General features: G+C 42.0%; 1 protein-coding gene across 1 annotated transcript; it reads right to left on the bottom strand.

The window, feature by feature from the left end:
* Nucleotides 1-4: 4 nt before the first annotated feature.
* sgsm1b (small G protein signaling modulator 1b) lies at nt 5-20,642 on the bottom strand. The gene is made up of 23 exons (XM_084159199.1): nt 20,586-20,642; nt 20,437-20,480; nt 18,325-18,400; nt 15,471-15,633; nt 15,189-15,338; nt 8,794-8,861; nt 8,286-8,428; nt 8,054-8,185; nt 7,787-7,908; nt 7,592-7,659; nt 7,338-7,501; nt 5,913-6,042; nt 5,304-5,495; nt 5,048-5,193; nt 4,705-4,833; nt 4,409-4,585; nt 4,198-4,260; nt 2,601-4,046; nt 2,194-2,401; nt 1,990-2,099; nt 1,774-1,870; nt 1,313-1,480; nt 5-1,066 (listed from the first exon to the last, which is right to left on the bottom strand). The coding sequence occupies exons 1-23, from the start codon at nt 20,590-20,592 to the stop codon at nt 978-980; spliced, it is 4,092 nt and encodes a 1,363-aa protein (XP_084015325.1). The 5' UTR covers nt 20,593-20,642; the 3' UTR covers nt 5-977.
* Between the last annotated feature and the right edge of the window lie 991 nt (nt 20,643-21,633).

Genomic DNA, 21,633 nt, shown 5'->3' with positions numbered 1-21,633 from the left:
TGCTGAATCCAAAATATACTGATTGTTTAATACACAGCAAAGTAATAACAACAATAAACAATTCAAGAATACATTGAAAAAATAAGAATATTTTTCTCATATGTTTGTCGGTATATTTATCTATTGTCGCCAAGCGACAAATCACATGTACAGTGGCCTACGTGTGTGTACATATCTGATATTAAACAGTATAGCTACATTGTTATAATCACAGATACCTTTGAATATTAGCCTATGTGTGTTACAAATAATTGTACAGTTACAATTACAGTACAACAGCAATACACACAGACATTTAGCCGATAAAGAGAAGATAATGAAGAGACAGATTTAAGCACTTAATACAAAAACATTGGAATACATGGGGGACCATATGTTTGAGATACACCTAGGGGTTTCAGCAAGTGTTCCTGCGATGTTGGAGGGGTGCAGGCTTTTTGGTTGCACCTTTACTCTGTGAATGGTTCTAACTGATGGGAAGTTTATGACAGCAATGTACGAACAAGATCTCATTTGGTTATCATATTGAGAATATCCCTGCACAAAATAGCTAAATTTAAGGCAAAACAAATACAAAAACATTCTGAAGCAATATGCAAAGAGTTTTTGTTTTTAAAAAGGGTACATTCACTAAGTGAACAATTACATGTATTCATAAACATATTGATTATAATGTTAATTACCTGAACATAGGAAAGTGCTTTTAGAGACTGAGACAGAAATACTGCATTGTGCAATTATTGTAGTGTGACAATTGTTTCAGTATGGGTCACCTGATGATTTCAAGAATAAACATAATGATTGAGAAGCGTGATTTTAAAATACTGACTACTCTGTCTGCATTTGTCAATTGTTGGTTTAGCTTTCATACAAATACAAGTTACTATTTTCAGAATACATTAATTTTATGTGACTTTCTCACAATTTTCACAATTTTGCACACTGAGTGAAAGGGAGAGGAACAGACACATGCTGGATCACTTGTTTTCTATGAGTGTTTGTACTTTGAGGACCAAGTCTCGAGCCATCGTTAGGACCTGCGGGACGTTGTGATGCTCAGCCATTTCTGAAGAGGGAAATCAAATCAAACACACTGTGTCACTCGAGCCTAGCTGCTTGTGCTGATTTACATATGATTGCAGTCTATGGAGGTAGCTAGGCTTTTTGCCTTTGTCAGCAAGCACAGTAAAGGCAGTTGGTACCTTCAGATCATACATTTAGCAAGCAAACACTCAGTGGCAATGAAATGAATTAACTGAATTATCAAATATTCCATTCCATAACAACATCTAACGTCATCCTTTAGACTCACCGTTGAAGAACTTGATGATGTCAGTGAAGTCCATGTTGTTCTCCAGGATGATGTCTCGGTACATTTCCACCAGTGCCAGAGCGATGAAGAGGACAAAATGAGTGGAGGAGGTATACATGGCCGCCCAGATGGTCTCCCACACGGAGAACACATCATCATACAACATCTCTGGAGGAATAATGGCACATCAGGTTATACACTGAGTAGGACTGTCAGATGTGACCTACCTGCAGAACAGTCATGTTACTGAAATAAAAACATCAGAAAATACTAGTAATGACATTTTCCAAAATCTATACAGGTCCTTCATATTGTATACCTAGAACACGATTCATTTAAGTTTAAACATCATCAGCATTAACTATTTCCTCTGGTTCTAATGTGAAATCCCCCTTTCTGTTTGATTCCATCACCATACAGATAGTATAGGTGATCTAACACACCCATGCAAATGCCAGTACCTCTTTTGAAGTCTAGTAGGAACCAGCGGTAGCAGAAGTAGAAGTGAGTGTAGTCTCCATTCATCTGCATCAGTTCAAAGAGCTCTGAATCAAGGATCTAGCGGAAAAAAAGGGCAAGTGCCTATCTTTTACTACAATGTAATATCACTGTACTTATAATAATGTGCATGTGTGATTGTGTATGTACATTCGTGTGTGCATGCGCGTGTATGGTACCTGGATGAGGGAGCGCATGTTGGCAAAGTGTGAGTCCATGGACCCTCCATGGGGGAAGTTCTGATTCATCCTCTTCATTAACTCAGAGAAGCAGCTAAAAGCCATGACCTCTGAGAAACACATCAACAGCAAATGATTCATCTTATCTTACTCACGTCTGTGAATAATGCAGTTATAAGAGAGCTATTTTTCATGCAGACTGACCGTCATCCAGAATGACCAGTAAAGGAGCCAGTAGATCACACATGCCCTGGACATAGCCAATCTCCAGATGCTGCCACACATAACTGCACATTATGTTGCGTAGTTTCTCCAGGTTAGCAGGGGTGAAGTACCAGTAGGTTCTGTCACAGCGTCTCACATCCTTATCAATGCGATGCAGGTTGAGCAAGTACAAGTCCAGCTGCTCTTGCTGAACAGAGTGACGAAAGGGACTAAGGTTAGTTAAAGTGGTTCATGTTCAAATGGCTACTGTTTCATGATTCATTCCAGCATTGTGACAGCTCTGTAGGTAGTTGGGTACTGTATGTTGAACCAACCCTTACCCAAGTAACCCTAAAATCTGCAACATGCATTACAGTGCACACAGGTAACTCATTTGGAGTACTTACAGAGTAGGTAGTCCCTGCAGGGGACACTACCACTGGTGAGACCTCAGGTTTGAGTTCCTCTGTCACAACCAAAGAGTCAGACTGGGGGTAGAGACTCTCCATCTCAGGCTCCTCCTCAGACAGTGCTGGCTCAGTTCCATCGAGACTGGTGTTGGAGCTTGCATCCAGGACAGGTTCCCCTGAGACAACTCTCCTCAAGGCCAAGAAGGGGGCAGCTGGGGGAGCCATCAGGCCGGACAAGGGTCTTGCCCAGGCAGTGGGAATGTCCTCCATCTCTAAGGCGGATGGCGAGTCATCAGAATCTAGTGTATCAGGAGAACGCATAGAGTGGGCTGTAACTGTAACACTGGCCCTGGCCTCTGGCTGAGGTGGCTTCAGTACAGGCATGGAAAGTGCATGTTTCTCTGAATCTATGGCTACTGTCATTTCTGCAGCTTTAGTATTGTTTTTCTCAGGGACACTGGCCTCCACAGTGTCTAATGTTTTGATTTCAGCTATTTCTGAAACCTTTTCTTCAGTACTATACATGTCTTTCTCACAAACACAAGCTTCGCTGGTTTGAGGGGTTTTCATCTTTTGCAATTCAGATTCTGTGATTTCTTCAATGTCAGAGAAGTTTGGGTCCTCTTTTTCAGCAATACCAGCCTCCACTGCCATTGTTGAATCTTCATTTCCTTCTGTTAAATATGGCTCTGTGGCACAGAATGGTCCTGTCCATGGGGCCTTGCGCTCTTGTGTTTTAGTAACTGTGGCCTCACCTAGTGGTGGAGCTGGAATATATACATTAGAAACCTCCGTTTCTAGTTTGAGAATATCAGTATTCTCAGTTGCGTACGCAGCTCTCACAGGGAGCTTTGCGTCTTCTGTGGTGGAAACTTCAGACAACCCATTTCCTGCAACTTTGTTTTCTTCGGTTTCAGTATTTCCTAAGGACTTCACGTCTTCTTTGTCAGAATCCCTTTCTTTAACCCACTCTGGTATTTTTATGATTTCTACCGATTCAGAGCATTCAACCCCTTCACTCTCTGGGGCTTTGGATTCCTGTGTTGGAGCCTTAGGACGCTCCTCTCCTGCCTTGTCATCAACTGTTATCGTGACCTTTGGTTCCTCTGTTGATCTCGAGACAGGGAGATCCTCTGTTAGCGTTGACACAGCCTGGGCCTCTGCCACTGGCCTAGACGCAGCTCCCTGGGGCTCTGGTGATGGCTGAGTGGCTACTGTTTTGACAGTTAAATTTGTTGCAGGGCTGTTGTTGTCTGTGCTTTGGGGCTGTTCTAGAAGACCTGAGCCAACAGAGATGTTTTTGGGTGGGTCGCCAGATTCTGAGGTAACATTTGGGTTGGCCACATCTGGGCGGACTTTCAATGGGATTTTGGACACCTCTTTGCCTTCCTCTGACTTCGTCTCAGATTCTATCTGATCCACCTCCTCCACAGACCCAAATGCCTGCAACACCGGACAACAGACAGTGAATACCAAGCATTATAAAGTGTCCCTACTATTGGAAGGCACAACTTCTCAAGTATTCAGTATTAAGGATAATTGTATTATGGTATGTGGTGATGTGTTATGCCCCAGAAAGGAAAACATCCTGTACCTGTGTGCTACTGCTGGAGTCACTCTGGGCAATCTGTTTCTCTGAACTGGTGCTCTGTGAGGACTGGTGTAGGATAAGTGGTCAAATGCCAACCAGGAAGAGAACACCATGAATAAACATATGTTAGTACAGTATGTTAACCATATGCCAATGAGTCAGAAACTCTATCATGTATTGCCCTCATCAAATGTGACAGGTAGGACCCCCTTACATCAGTGCTGATGGTGGAGTCTCGTTGCACTGATCCTGGTCTGTCCACACTGGCCACAGAGTTGCACTTGGCTATGGCTTCAGCATGCTTCTCCCCCTCCCTCTGCTTGACGATGGCCTCACAGCCCAGCCACTCCTTCATAGTCTGCTCATAGCAGGCCCGAACCTGCTCATCCACCTATACACACAGATGAACACACAGGGTCACTAGTGTGTAATGGTATTACACATGACCCACCTCCCTACTTGGATTCCAGAGATAGTAGTTATACCTCATGACAATATAACAGTACTCACCTCCATCCTACGTTTCTCGGTCATATCGAATTGGTAGTGTCCCAGCAGGAATGGCCAGACCTCCTTGCGTATTGTAGGGGCCACTCCACCATAGTACACCAGCCGCAGAAGCTCATGCTCATCATACGCCTGAGAAAAGGTTGTGTACGTGATTCCATACTGACTCAATACAGAAACCCACCAGTTCAGTACTGTCATCGGTTGCAGTGGGATGTTGATGTTGATGAATGCAGATACATTCACGCTGTGACCTGTTAGCTAAGCTATAAAGAACATACACAGTCACTGCAGGTTGTGGTTGTGTGTATAGTATGTTTAGAGCAGATGGTACAGTAGATCTTACAGAGTAGTCCTGGAGGAAGCTGCTCCAGACATCCACAGTGAGCCCTCCACGGGCATCATGAGGCACGTTAGGGTCAATGATGGTGGGGTTGACCAGGCCAGAGAGGTGGATACGAACGGTGGACAGGTGACGGCAGTAGGCAAGCCCTTCAATAAAGAAGTGAAGAAACGTGCATGGTTATCAATCCAGCCATAACATGAAGACTATAGCATTTGAATCAGTCTTTCCTAAAGGAATGAATGATAGATGTACTCACAGCCATAGAAAGCACGGGAAATGATCTGGTACTTCATGGTGTCACAGAGGAGTTTCAGGGGAGCCCTGTCCTGGTTGCAGCCGTTGGGTAGTGAGCTATCAGGGGATCCGTTCTGAGAGCAGGAGAAACAGGAGGACTTCCTGGGGGTGGGGTGCCACATGTTCACCGCCTGGTCCATCAGCTCTGGAGCCACTGGACACCAAACAGGATCAATGTTATCATCAGCATGAACATCGTCGTCATTGTCATTAGCAACAGCTACATGATCATCTAGAACTGATGGAGGATTTGGGTGACCTTCTTTAATACTATATAAGTATTTTTTTAAACATGGAACCATTGACAAACCAAGCCAGAAGATGGAGGTGTGACAAAGACAACTTGATGCCCATGCATGGTCTCAAATCCAGGGTAACCAATGTAAGTTGTTCACAGGTTCACAGGGCTACAGGTACAGGCAGAGACACAGGGGCTGGACAGAGAGGGGCTGAGGGAAGGACAATGGTCAACAAAATGAACAGTGAGAGAAACATAAATAATGAAAAAGTATATTATGTACAAATTTAAACAGAAAATTGATACACAATAAAGAGATCACAAGTGACATACCAAAGTCTGACGGAGTACCAGGGAGCAGGATCCGAAAGACATAATCAGTGGCCTCGTCCTCCTCTTTATCCGACACAGACTCCACAGACCCCTGCGGACTCCTCTTCCGCAACTTAGGGAAAACCTTTCCCTGTAGGCAAAAGAAAGTACTGCACTCAGTATAAGACATAACATGTTGTTATGATGATGATTCACGAGAGTGATTAAAGTTTATTTTATCTCACCCTAAAACTCAGATCCCCATCATTGAATTGTGATGCAAGACTAGGCTAGATGTAATTAATGATCCAGCCAAAGAAGGCCAATCTCAAATCAATAACATCTTATTCAATTGTTTTATATTTCAGTAATGTATTCTTATTTAGTAAGTAACTCTTATTCAGAATGACTTACAATAAGTGCACTTATCTTAAGATAGCTAGGTGAGACAACAACATATCACAATCGTAACAAGTAAATAATTTTCCCTCAATAAAGTAGTTAACAGCAAAGTCAGTGCTAGTAGGAAAAAACAAGTGCATTGTTTATGTATTTTTTTGTATCCTTTTTCTTGGGCCTTGTCCTTTCCTTCATGTTGCCCAGAGGACGTATTAAGACCCCACTCACACCTAGACTCTCTGTGCCACTCCAACTTTTATAGTCTTTCACTGCCCCGCCGGGTAATATACCACAACCTTTACAAAGCTATCTTCTACTGCAGCCTGTAAATTATAGTCTCAGCTCTACTATGATTACCACTTTTATCATCACAACCCCTCTAAAAACTTCCTCATGTTGTTCCCTTTGCTTTGGCAGGTCAGGGTTAATATTATCTACTTGGAGGCTAAATTGGTGGATAAGATCAATGAAATTACACAGTGGCAGTGTAAAAGTATCCCTCTGGCAGCAGTGTACTAACACAGAGATCAGAGTTACCCTCAGTCAAACCACATCCACTCTGCTATTGTCACGTCTCCTCCCGGTGCTCCCCTCCGGCGCTCTGATTCGCCGGTCTACTGAGCCACCGGTCTGAGCGCACCACCTCGGCAACACCGGAATGGAAACCCAACGCACCCTAATCACCTCCAGCGCACCTGCACCTCATCATCTCATCACCGCCCCTATTTAGCCCTGGACTGTTCTGGATGATGTTGTGTGTGATTGTTTAGCTTCGTGTCGTTCTACTCCATCTTTGTTATTTGTCATTGTTAAGTAAACCTTGACCTTGTTAATTCCTGTGTCTGTGTCCTGCCTCTTCGTATACTCAGTACTCGTCACAGCTATAGATTAGCCTATTTCTAATATTACAAGAAACAACTAGCTAAATCATACCATCACGCTTCAATTGGTTTAGTGGATGTGGACATAATAGCTACAGTAAACATTCATTGAGATCTGAATCATTGTCATGGGGCATTTTAGGCCATTTCTATGTTCCATGCCGACCTTTCCCCTCTGGGACCACAGAGGGGGGTCGAGTTGTCCGTGTGGCAGCAGGCCTGTCTCCAGGCAGGTCAGGAACTGGAGCAGGTGTCCTCCCCGGGGGAACCGCAGTGGAGGCCTCTGGATCCCATCCTGACTCACCAGAACCACTGTCCCACCACTGTCCACTGGGAAAAAACGTTATCACAAGTTCAAGAACACAAACACATAGATACAAAGCTATAGGCCTACATAATTAAAAGAGGTTCCTCCTGTACCTTGCTGATGGCAGTGCAGATAAACAATCTCCTCCAGGCGAATAGTCATGGCAAAGTCCCAGTAAACACTGTGGGACAATCAATATGTGATTGCTGAGATTTAAACAATATCCAATTATATAAATTGGCATGTTCTTCATAGACACCTATGAGTGTCAGAATAGGTTTCTTTACTGTGATTTGATATTACATTACCTTTTTTCAGTGTCATCTGCCACAGTGCCATTCATGAGCTGGTTGGGGGTCCATTTCAGGGTCATGAGATCTGCAGTCTGGTGGAGAGACAGGTACCCTGGGATAGCCTCCATGTCATCCCTCTGTTGACCAAGACAGGAGATTTGTACAAAGCATTCCTTGCTGTTTAAACAGTGATGAAAAGCAATGCCAAGTCCTTTAACACGCAGAAAGAGAGAGAGAGAGAGAGAGAGAGAGAGAGAGAGAGCGAGACACACACACACACACCGGCTGCACCAAGACGTTGTTCTTGCCAAACAGCAGTGTAGCCTTGTTGTTCTGATGGAGGGACTCAACGTAGTCCCGAGCCCACAGGATGGGCCGATCTTCCATACTGCCACTCGACTGCCTCTTCTGGATCTATTCGAAAATATAATTGTATTCGAGACCATTGGGAAAAATGTATACATCATATATAACACACACATCATTCATTTAAACACATCACCCACATACTGACCAGGGCAGGTCGCCTGGAAGGGGAGTCCTGGCGACAGTGGCTACTGTGGATACGGTGTCTCTGGACTAGCTCATCAGCAGAGGGGTCTGTCCAGAAGTGGTCGGCTGTCTTCACCTTAGTGTACTCCAGAGCACATGGGCCAACTGCAAGGGATAAGGGCAAGACAACACTGAGATCCACAACACTTTCATTTTGTAAGGTGTAGTCACCTCTAAAGCACTGTACTGAACCATCATCATCCAGAGTGAAAGAGGTACCAGCAATGTCAATGTTACCCTCACAGTAAGAGGTAAATGCACTTGTATATTTATCTTCTAAACCACAGAATTATGGCCTTATCTGAAATAAGGCAATTTCCACCGTAAAGCACTAGTCTCCTGTGTAATGTTTTATCTACAGATTATCTGAGGGAGTCACATTCACTGTAATGTGCCATTCAGTGTGCTATTTCTTATCTTATCAGAGATCTGTCCGGCCACATCCTGACAAGAAGAGGTTCCATCAATACCTAACAGAGAGGCAAGGATTGGTCCATCCACAGGATCCATTAGAATGGCCTCACTGTCATAGAACGTACTGGAAGAGAAAAAATCATGTTTACTCAAAAAAGAAGAACCATTGCTGCGTGTTCACTGAAAAGTGACTATAAGTATAGATGTCAGATCTTAATTTGACCCATTTCATTGCAGCAGGAAAATAATCTTGCAGCAGGAGGATTTGAATATCTGAAGAAATATTTAGAATCGCCGCCAGGGGGCAGCTGGAAGTGGTGTTTGTATACAATGCAGTACCGTACCTACATTGTACCTTAGACTGGAGGTCCACTGGGCGCCAGTTCAAGTAGCCTATGTAGACTAAGTGCAGGCTACAGCGCATCTCGTGTAAATTATTCTGTGGATTATAATAAATTGACATATTTGATATATTTTTTGTTAGGTAAAAATTTTTTTTTAGATCAACTGTTTTATTATATGTTGAAGGCAAGTCATAGGCAGAATCAATTATTGGTGGCCTCAGTGCCTGTGATGACGTGGACGAAAGGCAGCCTCCCCCGCACCTCTCTGATTCAGAGGGGTTGAGTTAAATGTGGAAGACACATTTTAGTTGAATGCATTCAGTTATACAACTGACCAGGTATCCCCTTTACCTTCCCTTTCCATATGCCAGAGTCGGCATGGGTTCTAATCTGGCCCAATGTCCTTTGACTCACCCTCCCACTATCCTCCCCATCTTTATAACACTATTCTATCTCTTCAAATTTACAAAAGGCGTGGGACTGCCCCACTCCTTCAAAAATACCTTTAAGAAACAATAAATCATTGGACAAATAATAATTTGATTGTGAGTGCACGTCCAACATAAAACATGATTATAAATAATACACGGTATGCTAAATTGATTCATAGAATATGCACAGACCTAGCAAGCAACAACAGATGCTATGCTAACTGATTCCACCATTGAAAGAGAAAATAAACTCTATATGCTGAGATTTTGAGGAGGAAATTAAAAACTTCAGAGGACTTTTAAGCCTTGAATACATTGCAAGTTTGCCTTTGGAGTTCCACCATCGGATAGTACACTTTTTTTATTAATTTAGATAGCCAATAGCTTAAATTAGGCCCACAAGTTAATTGAATTATTTTCAATGTTTTCAAGAAGTAAAACAAATAGTCTGATAATTTACACATCAAAAGAAAAGTGTCTCAGCTCAACGAAATCGTCTTTGGATAAGCTCAAATTCATAAACATCTTGACAGCTTTACGAAATAAAATGTTAAAGCCACACAATACAGGCTTTCAATCCACAACAAGGATGACTTCAAATGCCGGCATCAAACTGAAAGTACAGTTGGCATATGCTACTGTAGATGACGCATAACAGCTTAGCAATGACAATCTCACCTACTGTAAGGGCCATCCACACCAAAGACCATAACTATATTGACAAATTATACATAGCCTAACTATAAAACGTGGGCGAGCATGCACATTGGAGGAAAGTTTATCATTCTACAGTAGGCCTACATCTGTCAATCAACTGATGGCCCAAATCAGCTCATCAACTCAGACAGGGAAACACAGTAGCCTATTATCCGTTTTCACACCTTTCATTATGTGACAATGGATAGGCTAACGGGTAGCCTACAGAACGTATTGGAAAATAATCAAATAACAAGAGGCCTATTGCAACCATCGATGGCACTAGATTATCACCAGCTGATCTCTCATTAAACCATCAATATGCTCTAAATTCACCCGCACTGCTGATCTCAATTGCAACCATTATTGGTCACCTCATTACCGCTCCCTGAAAGATGATGTCAGTGTTACCTTAGTCCTGGTTTCTACCAAAGTCTTTCAAGATATGTTCACCCTCTGGTTGGTATTATCATCGGAACTTAGTCCTTTTTGAACATACTAAGGGAGCTGTATCTATTTGACAAGCATTCCGTACAATAGAAATAAAGTATTTCCTTGTTTACCACAGCAAATCTACTGTGGCAAATTATCCAACACTTTGTATGAATGGAAACTAATGTTGGTGTAGCCTGTTATTATTTTATTCATTTCCCATTAAATACAACTGTCTTTATAATAAAAGTGTCTGGTAAGGTCATTTCTTATCAAGATCGGGGGTAGAATATCCCTGGACTGTCCATATTTGAAATGTGTAACTAAGTCAAGTCAATCGGGGTGATTTAGTTATTTGTTCCATAAGGGCATGGGCCAGAATCAAACCCACACCGACACGGTACTGTAGACCTATGTGTGCGCCTATGTGTGGGCCCTAACTATCAGACCACCACAGGCCACGATTGAAATACATTTTTACAGTTGATTCGTAACCTAGAAACCTTAAGATGTCATATATATATACAGTGGGGAAAAAAAGTATTTAGTCAGCCACCAATTGTGCATGTTCTCCCACTTAAAAAGATGAGAGAGGCCTGTAATTTTCATCATAGGTACACGTCAACTATGACAGACAAATTGAGGAAAAAAACCCAGAAAATCACATTGTAGGATTTTTTATGAATTTATTTGCAAATTATGGTGGAAAATAAGTATTTGGTCACCTACAAACAAGCAAGATTTCTGGCTCTCACAGACCTGTAACTTCTTCTTTAAGAGGCTCCTCTGTCCTCCACTCGTTACCTGTATTAATGGCACCTGTTTGAACTTGTTATCAGTATAAAACACACCTGTCCACAACCTCAAACAGTCACACGCCAAACTCCACTATGGCCAAGACCAAAGAGCTGTCAAAGGACACCAGAAACAAAATTGTAGACCTGCACCAGGCTGGGAAGACTGAATCTGCAATAGGTAAGCAGCTTGGTTTGAAGAAATCAACTGTGGGAGCAATTATTAGGAAATGGAAGATATACAAGACCACCGATAATCTCCCTCGATCTGGGGCTCCACGCAAGATCTCACCCCGTGGGGTCAAAATTATCACAAGAACGGTGAGCAAAAATCCCAGAACCACACGGGGGGACCTAGTGAATGACCTGCAGAGAGCTGGGACCAAAGTAACAAAGCCTACCATCAGTAACACACTACGCCGCCAGGGACTCAAATCCTGCAGTGCCAGACGTGTCCCCCTGCTTAAGCCAGTACATGTCCAGGCCCGTCTGAAGTTTGCTAGAGTGCATTTGGATGATCCAGAAGAGGATTGGGAGAATGTCATATGGTCAGATGAAACCAAAATAGAACTTTTTGGTAAAAACTCAATTTACCGTGTTTGGAGGACAAAGAATGCTGAGTTGCATCCAAAGAACACCATACCTACTGTGAAGCATGGGGGTGGAAACATCATGCTTTGGGGCTGTTTTTCTGCAAAGGGACCAGGACGAGTGATCCGTGTAAAGGAAAGAATGAATGGGGCCATGTATCGTGAGATTTTGAGTGAAAACCTCCTTCCATCAGCAAGGGCATTGAAGATGGAACGTGGCTGGGTCTTTCAGCATGACAATGATCCCAAACACACCGCCCGGACAACGAAGGAGTGGCTTCGTAAGAAGCATTTCAAGGTCCTGGAGTGGCCTAGCCAGTCTCCAGATCTCAACCCCATAGAAAATCTTTGGAGGGAGTTGAAAGTCCGTGTTGCCCAGCGACAGCCCCAAAACATCACTGCTCTAGAGGAGATCTACATGGAGGAATGGGCAAAAATACCAGCAACAGTGTGTGAAAACCTTGTGAAGACTTACAGAAAATGTTTGACCTGTGTCATTGCCAACAAAGGGTATATAACAAAGTATTGAGAAACTTTTGTTATTGACCAAATACTTATTTTCCACCATAATTTGCAAATAAATTCATTAAAAATCCTACAATGTGATTTTCTGATTTTTTTTCCTCATTTTGTCTGTCATAGTTGACGTGTACTTATGATGAAAATTACAGGCCTCTCTCATTTTTTTAAGTGGGAGAACTTGCACAATTGGTGGCTGACTAAATACTTTTTTCCCCCACTGTACAGTATACACTGTACAATATACAGTGGGGGAAAAAATTATTTAGTCAGCCACCAATTGTGCAAGTTCTCCCACTTAAAAAGATGAGAGAGGCCTGTAATTTTCATCATAGGTACACGTCAACTATGACAGACAAAATTAGAAAAAAAAATCCAGAAAATCACATAATTTTTTACATTGTAGAATAATAGTAAAGACATAAAAACTATGAAATAACACATATGGAATCATGTAGTAACCAAAACAGTGTTAAACAAATCAAAATATATTTTATATTTGAGAGTCTTCAAATAGCCACCCTTTGCCTTGATGACAGCTTTGCACACTCTTGGCATTCTCTCAACTAGCTTCATGAGGTAGTCACCTGGAATTCATTTCAATTAACAGGTGTGCCTTCTTAAAAGTTAATTTGTTGAATTTCTTTCCTCCTTAATGCATTTGAGACAATCAGTTGTGTTGTGACAAGGTAGGGGGGGTATACAAAAGATAGCCCTATTTAGTAAAAGACCAAGTCCATATTATGGCAAGAACAGCTCAAATAAGCAAAGAGAAACGACAGTCTATCATCACTTTAAGGCATGAAGGTCAGTCAACACAGAACATTTCAAGAATTTTGAAAGTTTCTTTAAGTGCAGTCGCAAAAAAACCATCAAGCGCTATGATGAAACTGGCTCTCATGAGGACCACCACAGGAATGGAAGACCCAGAGTTACCTCTGCTGCAGAGGATAAGTTCATTAGAGTTACCAGCCTGAGAAATTGCAGCCCAAATAAATGCTTCACAGGATTCAAGTCACAGACACATCTCAACATCAACTGTTCAGAGGGGACTGTGTGAATCAGGCCTTCATGGTCAAATTGCTGCAAAGAAAACCACTACTAAAGGACACCAATAAGAAGAAGAGACCTGCTTGGGCCAAGAAACACGAGCAATGGACATTAGACTGGTGGAAATGTGTCCTTTGGTCTGGAGTCCTAATTGGAGATTTTTGGTTCCAACCGCCGTGTCTTTTTGAGACGTGGTGTGGGTGAACGGATGATCTCCGCATGTGTAGTTCCCACCGTAAAGCATGGAGGAGGAGGTGTTATGGTGTGGTGGTGCTTTGCTGGTGACACTGTCTGTGATTTATTTAGAATTCAAGGCACACTTAACCAGCATGGCTACCACAGCATTCTGCAGCGAAACGCCATCCCATCTGGTTTGGTCTTAGTGGGACTATCATTTGTTTTTCAACAGGACAACGACCCAACACACACAAGAAGGAGAGTGATGGAGTGCTGCATCAGATGACCTGGCCTCCACAATCCCCCGACCTCAACCCAATTGAGATGGTTTGGGATGAGTCGGATGGCAGAGTGAAGGAAAAGCAGCCAACAAGTGCTAAGCATATGTGGGAACTCTTTCAAGACAGTTGGAAAAGCATTCCAGGTGAAGCTGGTTGAGTGCAAAGCTGTCATCAAGGCAAAGGGTGGCTATTTGAAGAATCTCAAATATAAAATATATTTTGATTTGTTTAACACTTCTTTGGGCAGTACATTATTCCATATGTGTTATTTCATAGTTTTGATGTCTCCACTATTATTCTACAATGTAGAAAATAGTAAAAATAAGGAAAACCCTTGAATGAGTAGGTGTGTCCAAACTTTTGACTGGTACTGTATATATAAGATATATACATATACACATATATATACACATACATACATATATATATATATATATATATATATATATATATGGGCTGCATTTTTGGGGGGGTTTAAAATCTGAGTCACTCTTTCATGCACCATTGCACTCCATTCCGTAGGATACCTCACTATTCTCAGTTTCATCTCGTCTTTACATCTGATATTACAGGCCTATGTGTGATTAGTTTTGATAGTCTACAGTACGCTATAGTTTAGGTGTAGCCTACCGTACGGCTGCACTTCGGATACACTTGACACTTGTATGTCATAGTGGAGACCAATATCTATTTTGTTTTATTAAGCTATATACAACGACGGTTGTTGATGTGTATGGATGCATTTCAGATACATTTTTGTACATTTGAATGTTGTACTAATAGGAACAATAGGCCTACAGTAACAGTAGGTCATGTATTCATATTCTGTCTGGTGCTTTTAGCGTTTGAGCGAGCGAGAGAGGGAGGATGATTTTGATGGCTGGCACTGCTCCAAAAGGACTCAACTGTCCCCGCATGGAGATAAAGAGAACTGCGGGTTTTCAGTGAACGTATCTAAATCACAAGGCTCATTTGAAATGTCCTGGTGCGTAGGGAAAAAATGTGACAAAAGAGTGATCAAATTAAGATCGGACATCTGTAGTATACATATTGAGCAGCTACAGCTGTTGGTATTTGTAAGATCAAACACAATGTCAGACTTTCAGCTGGAAGCTGATCTGTTGGTTGATTGCTAACCTGCTGTTTTCCACTAGGTACATGACAATCTTGTCCAGAAGCTTCTCCATGAGAGCAGTGCGGATCCATAGGTTCCTCAAGCCCTGAGGGGGGAGGTTGGTCACCCTGGGTTGCTTCTGAACACTGCCATTATTTAGTTGAGCCTGTCTGCTGGAGAATACAGAGAGGAGAGGAGTGTTTGATACACATTTTGTATTCATTTGATGGCATATTGGTGTGTGTGTGAGGGGGGATGGGGGGTGGGGGCTTAGGAGGAATGACTAGCCTAGATCAATGTCTTACTTGGTCTCGATGAGCTGCTCTAGTTCCTGGACCTTTTGACAGAGTTCCTCCGCCGGGGTGAAGCTCTTACCCACCTTCATGAAGAGTGCTGCTACCTTATTACTGCAAAGGAGGCCCGCTGCTCGCCTCTTCAGCCCATGGAGCACACATGCCTCCACTACAGCTGTAGATACACAAACACACATAGTACTGAATATACAGACACCAACAGTACATACAGAGTTTGGTTTCAAAACCAACTTTCCCCAAAGCGATATTCACTAAGCTATGATTGCATACACTGTAAACAACAAGTAAACCACATACTGTTTATGGATTTCCCATGCAGAGTTTGATAATTAGATTTGCAGGCGCACCCAGTGAAAATGAAGTGAGAAACCCTTGGACAGTCTGACTGCTACTGCAGGGAAGCAGAGATGGGTTAGAGGGCAGGCGCAGGTGGCTCTCAGCAGGAGCAGAAGTAAACTGAAAACCGACAAACGCTGTTTACTGTTGCTAGGATATCCGTGGATGTGTGGAGGTGTAGTATCAACACCTTTGCATAGTGTCTACTGTCAGTTCAATTTAACACAGGTGGGCATACATGGCTCTTATTCTTTACTATGGCTGTGGCCGGTGCCAACCTAAAATCCAGCTGTGTTTGGTTGAGAATGTGACCGTACACAGATTGGGGTAGTAGGAGGTGGCAGGGCTTGACATTTCAACTCCACAGGATGATGCCCAATGTCACTTGCTCTGTAAATGTCAATGTTCTGACTCTATGCAATCAGTTCAGATTTTTTATGTGAAATAAACGGAATGTCTATGGCATTTACCTCTGTTCAATTCAACCAGCAATAATCGCCCTGCTTTTGATTCCATAATCTTACTGCTGTGCTGTTAATGTAACAATAATCCTGTGTCACATCACAAGTGTGAAATGTGAGGCTGTGACATCAGAGGAATGGGGTGGAGGATACTTGTGAAGAGGTTACAAAGCACTGGTTCAAACCAACAGTGATTCTTCAGTTGACCGAGAATAGCAGCATTGTTTGGGTCTGTGATAAGCGAGAGAAAGGTGCTCTTTGTTTTTAGTTTTTTAACATAGATTTGTAATATTTTTCAAGCATAGCAATTCCTAATAGAGGGAGTGGAAACATAATTATTAGCATCATCATTATTATTGTCCAGCTCCCAAACCCATTCCCCAAACTACCTTGAGTCAGTATGTGTGATCTCCGACAGCAGCGAGGTCTGGGTCGCTGTGTGTCCAGCCCCCATACCCTTTCCCAACCACTGAGGAGATTCCCACTTGCACTTTGCAGAGTATTGCTCTATGTCATGACAGCAATAGATTGGTATAGTTTTGAAATTTGTTTACTGCCAGTTGCCCTTTTCTGAGTATTGATAATAAGATGTTTTTCTTTGGGAGAGGGCTAACCCTTCATTTTTACCCAGTTGGGGTGTTTCAGTAAATAGTCTCTTAGCTGTAAATAGCTAAAGAAATCTGACATTGTCAAATGGAAGTCTGAACTTAGTTCACCAAATGATTTATTTTGGTTGTTCTTCAAGACATCGTGTACATATTGCAAATTAAGTAATGACCACCTTTGAAAACCTGAATCTAGTGATAATGGGGAAAAATTGGTATGATATGGAATACCAGTTAGGGATGATATGCCCATAGGCAGATGGAGACTACGTTGCACTTTCCTCCAAATCTGGAGCGTATGCTTGGACCACGGGTTCTTACTTTCACGGTCTGTCCTCTTTCCCAGGAAAGATCTTACTGCTAGTGGGTATTGACCACCTTAGTTTTTTTCTATTTCGAGCCATCTAGATTAAGCTTTTATCAAATTAATCATTGGTGGCATTTAAGTACCACCTACAGTTTGGTAATCCTAGGCCACGAAAGGTGCTCTTTGGAGATAAGGTTACTTTCATCTCACCAAAAAATGTCATTTCTTTCTTGCCACAATCGCTTACTTCTTTCTATCCACACTTCTCTGGCTCTCATTACAAATGGCAATGGTATTTGGTCAAAGGTGAAAAAACATGTAGGTATGCATCTGTTACACATACTGTAAGCCAAGCAGTCATTAAATCAACACTTAGACCCACCCAGACCAGCTATGCAGCTAGGCCTGCCCATCAACCATGGCATGCACCCTCCCTCCCTCCCATCCAGTCACTGGAGCACAGTCCTTCAGTAGGCTTGTAATAATCTTAATCTTTTCTTTTTATTGGCCAGTCTGAGATATGGCTTTTTCTTTGCAACTCTGCCTAGAAGGTCAGCATCCCGGAGTCGCCTCTTCACTGTTGACGTTGAGACTGGTGTTTTGCGGGTACTATTTAATGAAGCTGCCAGTTGAGGACCTGTGTGGCGTCTGTTTCTCAAACTAGACACTAATGTATTTGTCCTCTTGCTCAGTTGTGCACCGGGGCCTCCCACTCCTCTTTCTATTCTGGTTAGAGCCAGTTTGCGCTGTTCTGTGAAGGAAGTAGTACACAGCCGTTTCCAGCTACAATAGCCATTTACAACATTAACAATGTCTACACTGTATTTCTGATCAATTTGATGTTATTTTAATGGACAAAGAAATTGATTTTCTTTCGAAAACAAGGACATTTCTAAGTGATCCCAAACTTTTGAATGGTAGTGTATATTTAAAACACAAGAATATCACCGTTTTGACTGCACTGGGCCTTTAATTGGGGGGTAACAAATCATGCAAAAAATATAAAGGCAAGTCAAAACTCCAATGAGCAATATGAACTGTCAATACTTCTGTTCACAATCAAATTGACCTTGACACACTGTAAAATATGTAACACAAATTCAATAAGTAATATACTACTACATGTACACACTCACCACAGAAGGATATGATATGGCTGCTGTCTGCATGCACAAACTTCCGAGTCACTGACTCCTCCATGATCTGTTTCACCTGAGAAGAAAAGAGAGAGACATAAAGGTGAGGTGGGATTTGATTTGACAGGCAGATAAAGAGACCTGGTCTGACATGAGGAGGCACAGAAAGAAAATAAATCAAAGCACAGAGGGAGGCAAGGATGGGGAGTGATTTTGCAACAAAATCACAGGTAAGCGGAGGGAAGGTGGCGAGGGAATGCAAGAGAGTGTGCAGATCCTGAGTGACAGACTAGATACAGACAGGGTGGGAGATGTTTATCACTTCAGACAAGACAGAGCTTGACCAGGGTAAAAGGAGCGACTAAAGTGTATATTTTCAATGATTTTCCAGTAAAATGACTCTGAGATAGCTTTTAGGTTGATTGATGAAGCTTATGTTATTTTAGTTTTTCTCATACAACCACAAAATAAAACACAACACACACACAATAGTGAAATATGGTGTGACCAATTCCCAGATTATGAAATTATACAGTGCAGAGAAATTGTGAATACTGCGAGAAAATTGATAGAAATTGAATCAAATCTACTAGAAACGGAAGGAAAAAAAGTCAGAGTTTGAGATACAGTATATATTTACTATCACCAACTAGGACTCTCTTCCTTGCTGCACGACCTGGTGCTAGTCATGTCCCCGGTGTGATGAGGCCTCCACAGGCAACCCTCACACTACTGAGAAAAACATCCTGTTTACACTCCCAGGGGGCATGTGACCAATGATTGCCTTCACAAGACGAGAAGAATTGCTGCCAATAACTTGGCAGAATAAGAGTCTTTCTCTTGCATGTTCCTGTGTGCATATGTGTGTGAGTGCCTGTTTACTTTTGTGTTCATGCGCGTGTGAGAGACTGTTTTCCCTCATCTAAAAATGTCACAAAGATGGACAGGGCTATCCACACAAAACAATCTGCTGCTAATAATGCCCTTTTAGTTTTTGTTTTCGATCAGGGCAAAATAACGAACTTGCATCTCATAAATGGAGATAGGACACACCAGTATGCAGCTACAGCTAAAAGAAGCCAGACAGGGAGGTGGTCTCTTCTCTCTCTTTCAGGTTCCTGTAGTGCTGCAGCCCAACTATACCATAAGCCAATTTTCCTTTGAAGTATGATCTGGCTGTAGCTAACAGAGCCGGTGGGGACAGATATCTGTGAGGAGTCTCCAAATAATAAACTGTGACTTTATGGCACAAGAGCAACATCCTTAACACTTTATTTGGATAGTCCATCTGTATAAGCTCTACAAACTATCAGTAACATTTCAACTAACTATCTACTAATCCTAACCCTAGCCATAACCCTAACCCTAAATTTAAGCCTTACCCTTACCCTAACCCTTACCCTAATCTTTATTCTAAACCTAACCCTAACCATTATCTTAGCAAGCAGTTTCTTATCAACAGATAGTTTGTGGATAGTATGACCATCTGTAGAGCATCTACAGATGTACTATCCAAATAAAGTGTGACCACATCCTTTAGGCCTACTTTCTAGACACAGGATATAGCAATATATAATCTGATCAATTGATATAATGTTTTTTGTATGTATAAGAGAGAGGGACAATAGGCTATCTGAGATATGAGCATGCCCAGTGAATTGAGAGGTCCTCCATTACAGCATTAGCATTCAGATAAAATAAATCACACGTAAGAGCGGTTATCAATAATCTTAATGATGCTGCTCTTGGCTCTGCACTGTGACATGCACACATATTCACGTCATGCACATGTAACAGATCCGTATACTGTTACATTGATCTTGACGTTATTGCCTAGGCCTACCTATTGATACCAAATTATTATTTCTCTGCATATAAAAGTATTTCAATCCAAGTCGCCCCTGAACGCATCCTTTATAATAAAATGACGATCCCAAAGAATAGAATAGCCTATTAGGCTAGCATATACATTTGGTCAGACTTCCCGGTGTCTCCATTTTACAATCTTATTTTGGGCATCCAAATAAAACAGAACTGCTGCCACCGATCCATGACCAACGATTGCTTCTAATAATTTGTCATTATAAACATTTCAAATATAGAGGCACCCACCTCTTTCTTCACATTGCGCAGCAATTTCTGACGCGTCTCAGACTCTGGAATGAGAAAACATAACGGTATCATTGAAACCTGGTGAGGCATTCAAACCTATTTTGATATTTTATAACATAGACTATTCAAATCGAAAAACCTAATTTTACCTCCCATTACGCCCCGCTGTTGCTGTTGATTCAATCGCACAAGGACGGCTATTTGCTTCAAATGAGTCCCTCTCTTCAGTTTACACTCAAGCAGATTGTGAATATGCGACACCGTGCAATACACAGCCAATTATTGATGATAGGGCCTGTATTTGCAGTCTATGGTCGATAAAGAATGCATGGACTCACGCAGGTAGACTACACACGCGCATGCTCTCTCACTCTCTTTCTCTCTTTCTCACTCACTCACTCACTCACTCACTCACCCACACACACACACACACACACTCACACTGTCCACTGTTTATTTTGCAGGGTAATCTGTGATTATCTCCACCTCATATATTATGAGAGTATACCTAATCTGCATTAGATTTACCAATATTGTCAAAATTATAGCTAATGGAAATTATGATATATCAGGCCTACAATTATCTTCAATTTAACACTATCTCCATTGTAGTCAATGTCAACATTTGACAAATATAATAGGCTAAAATCACGCGGTGTATCAAAATAAATTAGCAGTACCACAATTTGATGTAAACATATATAGAATTTTGGTGTTTGCGTTTTCAATGACAACACAGATGGCTCTCACTTTCCGTCGTTGACGTCAGATAACGGGGAGGGAGCCAGGAAGGGCTATTTGGAGAGCTGATTGCCATACTGTTGGCCTTGCAGTGGGTGGAGGAAGTCAAACAAGACAGAGTAGTTATTTGCTCTGATTCATGTGCAGTGTTAATGAGTCTCCAGTCCTTTAGCTCACATAGCAGACAAGACCTGCTTTATGAGGTGCTACAAACCCATGGCAGGATTAAACAGATGGGTATTCAGATACGATTTACTTGGGTCCCAGCCAATGTGGGGGTGGAGGGGAACGAGGCTAACCAAGCACTTAGTAGTGGGGATGTTGATGTTGAAGTTTCAATGAGCAAGGCAGAGGCAAAAATACTGATATATACAGTGATGGTGCAGAGATGGCAGCAGCAGTGGAATAGAGATAATAAAGGAAGGCATTTATTTCAAGTACAGAGGAAAGTCGGGG

This window comes from Coregonus lavaretus, assembly GCF_964263955.1.
Source record: "Coregonus lavaretus genome assembly, chromosome: 4".
NCBI lineage: Eukaryota > Metazoa > Chordata > Actinopteri > Salmoniformes > Salmonidae > Coregonus > Coregonus lavaretus.
This window is presented reverse-complemented; position numbering and strand designations above follow the sequence as displayed.

What these genes read in the sequence shown, in the direction of transcription:
- sgsm1b (XM_084159199.1), bottom strand. An exon ending in TACCTAGTGGAAAACAGCAG is followed by an intron (nt 8,862 to 15,188) that starts GTTAGCAATCAA and finishes TTTCTCTTCCAG; the next exon opens with TACGTTCTATGACAGTGAGG. An exon ending in CCGAGAAACGTAGGATGGAG is followed by an intron (nt 4,586 to 4,704) that starts GTGAGTACTGTT and finishes CTGTGTGTATAG; the next exon opens with GTGGATGAGCAGGTTCGGGC.